Here is a 4,856-nt window from a genome sequence, read left to right on the forward strand (position 1 = left end):
ACCATTTTAAACATCCCCACATTGTGTGTATGAAAGGACAGTGAACCTGAAACAATTCTTTTTTAAATTCTTCATTTTAGCTTGTCTCAAAAGTTCTCAAGGGTGGGCCATTATGTCAAAGGAAGGAGTTGGTACCAAGGACTTTAAACAAATTCTCCTGAACTTTCACAATGTTCAAACTAAAGCAGAAGGAGCCAAGAAAGCTTGGGGGTAAACTTCTCACACTCCTATTGTGTCAAGTTGGCATAGAAAATATGAGATACAAGTAATACTGTATTATGCTATTATCTATATTATGTGGCATCCAGAATCTCCAAGAAGAATTGGGGACTCAGTTCTTTGCAAATGGCCTCTTCCCTGTTTATAATTTCAGTAGATCTAAATGTCATGAAGCCTGCCATTCCAACGATCTGAGATTCTCCTATGCCCCTTCATAGAAGTCATATATGAGCAATTCCTAATCCGCACTGCTTTCATCCTCAGAGCACTCCTGTAATATTGAAAAGTGTTATTATTTCCATTTTACAGAGAGCCAAGGCACAATAAGGCCCAGGTTCTCAAAAGAACTTAGGCACTTAAACCAATGAGAATGAATCCTTTGACAGTCTGGACCCAAGTGCCTTGACCAAGATCTGGTGGAGGAGTATCTTGGGTATTAGTCATTCATTCTTTCCCTCATACTACACCTTCTCATGCTGGACTGTCCCTTACTAGTACATATTGGCCAGAGATGAAAAGTCTGGTTGAGATAAGGGATCTGAACTCTGTCCAATTTTAGGGGAAGGATGGTTGGATCTAGGGTTTGGCCTTGGATTCATCTCTAATATAGTACATATGTTAAACAGTGGAAGTCACCTTGTGACTCTTACAGTAGGGGGAGAAAGAGGTAGGCTCAAATTACTGCAAATCAATGACTTTATTTTAATATGTATTTGGAAAATGGAAAGAGTTCATGCATTTTTGCACATTGCCTGGATTAGTGGGCTACAGTACCTTAAGACTTTGGTTTACAAGACAAGAAAGTAAACTTAACTTGGTCCTTTAGAGAAACTTTCATGATTACAGTATATGTGACTGCAAAAAAGTAAGAAGAGAACTTCAGAATACAATGAGGTCTGTTTTGAAAAGACGAAGTGTAATCATTTTCTAAGAGAAGCTTACTGAAGTGATTGACATGACCTATTGTATGAAGGAACTGAGCGACTTTGAGGATAGTTCCGTGGATGGAACACATTTTTAAACCAACCTAGCTTCATTTTATTTCTATTTTGTGACTTTTTGTGATTTTTATTTTGGAAATAGAAGGTATTATTTCCATTCAAAGAAAGCAGCCTCACTCCATAGTAAAAAAGTGTGAAAATACTTTTAGTATGCTTGAAACAATATAGATTGACAACTTAGAGAGTGACATCCTTTATTTGTCCAGAGAAAAGGTATATGATGGACAACCTTCTTTTACTCCACTTGAGCAATGTGCATGAACCCAGACTTGAATGGCTCAACTACTCTGGGACCTCAGAAGATCTTGAAGAAGACCCTAAGAATGTGTAAAATGGAGAAAGTGGGCAGTTCATTCTCCATCCCCATCCTAATCCTTCACAGAAAATACGAACAGAACTATTTAGTTCCTGCCAGTTGTGGTGGTGATTGGTGTGCCAGTGGGAAGAAGATGGAGAAGCCCAGAGTCCTCTTCAGAACCACAGAGAGGAAACCAAAATTTGACACAAATTTATACTAGGTCTTCTTCCTATCTAGGTAACTTGGTAGATGGACCACAAAATGGCACTTCTCCTCGGCCATGGGACATTAAAGTTCAGACTCCACCACTGTTTCAGGACGATACAAGAAAGTTTCGAATACCTCACTCTTCTTTAGTTAAGGTAATCCCCTATGGGGCAGTTAAAAATCAAGGACAGAATGCATTATTAATTAGGATACTAGTGCTTAGACGAGCATTTTATGAATCTAATGAGTTATTCATGGTCATAAAAGAGAGCTCTAAAATGTATTTTAGTGTTAGAATACAACTTTTCTTTATTGTCACATCTGTACAGTGTTCATGGTTTTATTGAGTTTTAGTAAAACGGCAAATCGGTGCAATTTAATTATTTCTAATCTTTTTTTCTTTAGCTACTTTAATTTATTTTTTGCTCCACTATTTATTAGAAGAAATGCTGATCTTTTTTTCTTTTTCTTTTTTCTATTTCATCTTGACAAAAATTGGCAGAACATTTTCCCAACTTTAAAAAAAATATATTATTCATAATAGAATTTGTCCAAAGAGAGGCAGAAAGCTATAGTTAGTTGAATCAGGTAAAATTTTAAAGAAACTATAATAAAAAAGAATCTCAGAATATTCCTTCTCCTCTTCTTCTTTTTGATGTGTTCTTTTTTATAAAATAATTTACTATTGATATTTTTTTGAATGGTCCGTTATGGACTTTTTCACTATTATTTGACAGTATGCTATTGTCTCTAAAGTTTAATGTAAAATGATTGCATGTTCCTTTCTTGATGGTCCCTGGTAGCTCTATATATGAACATCATTCTGATTTCAGGCATGCCACAAATGCCACGGTCATGGTAGATACAAATGCAGCGGGTGCCAGGGTGCAGGCTGGGTGAGTAGCAGTTATGGCTTCTTCAAGACAGCATCTCCTCCTCTCCTACTTCTCCCACCATCTCTTAATTCCTTTAGTTGGAGTTTTCTTTCACAAGTAATGTAGTGCTATTTTACTTACTATACACAGAATTTGGAATGGACATGAGGAGAGATATAAAAGATAGCTTTGTTTTATTCCTAACCTCTACAGTCCAAGGGCCCAAACCTACATTCTTGTTCATTCCAAATTCCCATCAGGAGCTCCATATATTCAGAATCTGCATGGCAAACTTTGAATGAAAAGAAGCCTATCTGGAAATCCAGCCATGGTGGGTAGAGATTTATTACACCCAGAACATTTCCCCTGTGTAGTTGTTACACTGGGTGAGTGTAAAAGCAGAAGTAGTTCTCTTTTCAGTTTGGTTCTTTGTTCCTATGTCTAGATACACAGAAGAGCAAATGACTCAATCTATTCTAACCTATTCAGATTCTACTTTTGAATTCCTGAATGTAAATTAGACCCAAACCCAGCAAAGTATGCGTTTTACTTGGCGTAAGAAGAATCTTACTGAGTTGTTCCCCCTCATGAATTTGGCCTTTTTTTTATATGCTTCTCCACAAAAGCTTGCAGGAACACTCAAAAGAGTTACCATTGTTGTACAGCTAAAGCAATTGTTTAGTTGCATCTACTCTGATTAAACACAGGTGCATCTGCAAAGCAGTTTACTAGTCGTTACTTACATGCACATCTTGCACCTACGTGACATTCATTTAATCTCGGAACACTTGCCCACTTATTTCAGGAGTGAATTTTATCAAGACATCTATAATAGCCCCTTTCATGTGAATGACACTCGAGCTACCCTCCATTCTGTTATTGTGCAAAGGACAAACATAACGTTTTGTTTTTTTTTTTTGCAGAACCTGACAGAGCAGGGCTATGTTTAGAAAGCATAACAAGACCTTACATGTGAAGTCTTGTTTGCATAAATCTGAAACACTGTTGACCTTAGCAGCATGAGGCATATTTTATATCTCTGGTATTTTTAGATGAGGTGCGTTTCTTGCAGTGGAACACGACAGAGGAGAAAGCAGCAAAGGAGGTGTCAGATGTGTTCAGGGACTGGCCGGAAAAGGTAAAATGGGCCCAAAGGTGGATCCACAGTGGGTGTGGTGGCATGGCTGCACTCCCTTTGGGACTATGCTATGGGAGCAGCAGCTGCTGACATGTTTCTCAGTCCCCAAGGCAGGTAAGGTCCCCCACCTTCCCTTTTCTCCATGCTAAGAGGCAACTCCCTTCCCCTTGTTTGCTCGCTCCCTGCCTGCTACTGCCACTGTCCCTGGATGACCCAGGGATAGTGGGGATCTCCAGAAATGCTTATGTCCTGCTCTGGCTGGAACTGCAGGGAGCAGATCCCGAGACAGTCAGGCACTGTGGCAGCAGTGGTGATGGGTGGCTTCCCCATCTTTGCCAGATCCCCCCAAGTGTTTCCCACCAGCCCAGAAGCAGGGACTTGACTGTCACTGCTGCTGTGCCTGGATTCACTCACAGTACTGATGGGGCCCACTGGAGTGGCTCTGGAGCTCCCCTCCATGCAACCTCTAAGGTCAGCCAGGGACAGCAGCAGTGGAGGGGGAGGCAGGGGGGGAACAAGAGGGAAAAACAAGTACTGCTGAGCAGTTAGGGGGGAAGGGAGTGGGTGATGAGAGCAGGGGAAGACAGGATCTTACCTGATTCAGGGACTTAAAAAAACAGTCCCTAGCTGCTGCTCCCATGGCATGGCCTACCTGCCTAGCGGGTGGGGGGGAGGGGCAGGGAGGAGGAGGCTGGGAGTAAGGGAGCAACCACCCCTGAAGTGCCGTCTGTACTCCTTCATCTCCCTTCCCAAAAAGTTATCTGCCTATTATCTGCCTATCCATGTTTTACAACCATTGCTCCATAGGCATTGCTTTGCTACAATAATTGCACCCAGTGAAGAAGAACAGCAAAACCTGAACATTTTCCTTTGTATGCACAACTGCAGATGCTCAAGTGGAATCAGCTGAAATGTTGCCACTGGAATCAGTAGAACTATGCCAGTTTTCATAGATTCATAGATGTTAGGGTCGGAAGGGACCTCAATAGATCATCGAGTCCGACCCCCTGCATAGGCAGGAAAGACTGCTGGGTCTAGATGACCCCAGCTAGATGCCTATCTGACCTCCTCTTGAAGACCCCCAGGGTAGGGGAGAGCACCACCTCCCTTGGGAGCCC

General features: G+C 41.3%; 1 protein-coding gene across 17 annotated transcripts in view; it reads left to right on the forward strand.

Moving 5' to 3' along the window:
• The window catches only part of LOC102376114 (protein SSUH2 homolog), a 93,817-nt gene that overhangs the window by 18,365 nt on the left and 70,596 nt on the right, over positions 1 to 4,856 (forward strand). For 16 of the 17 annotated variants that reach the window (XR_003094212.1, XR_003094211.1, XM_025204759.1 and 13 more), the window contains 3 exons: positions 1,756 to 1,880; positions 2,559 to 2,621; positions 3,653 to 3,738. Coding sequence is in view for 15 of the 17 variants with exons in the window: in XM_025204759.1 (XP_025060544.1) it covers positions 1,756 to 1,880; positions 2,559 to 2,621; positions 3,653 to 3,738 (274 nt within the window). In the remaining 2 variants the exon portion in view is untranslated. The remainder of the gene's footprint in view (positions 1 to 1,755; positions 1,881 to 2,558; positions 2,622 to 3,652; positions 3,739 to 4,856) is intronic. The other variant, XM_025204762.1, reaches the window with a different exon arrangement.

Source organism: Alligator sinensis, unplaced genomic scaffold (assembly GCF_000455745.1).
Source record: "Alligator sinensis unplaced genomic scaffold, ASM45574v1 scaffold451_1, whole genome shotgun sequence".
NCBI lineage: Eukaryota > Metazoa > Chordata > Crocodylia > Alligatoridae > Alligator > Alligator sinensis.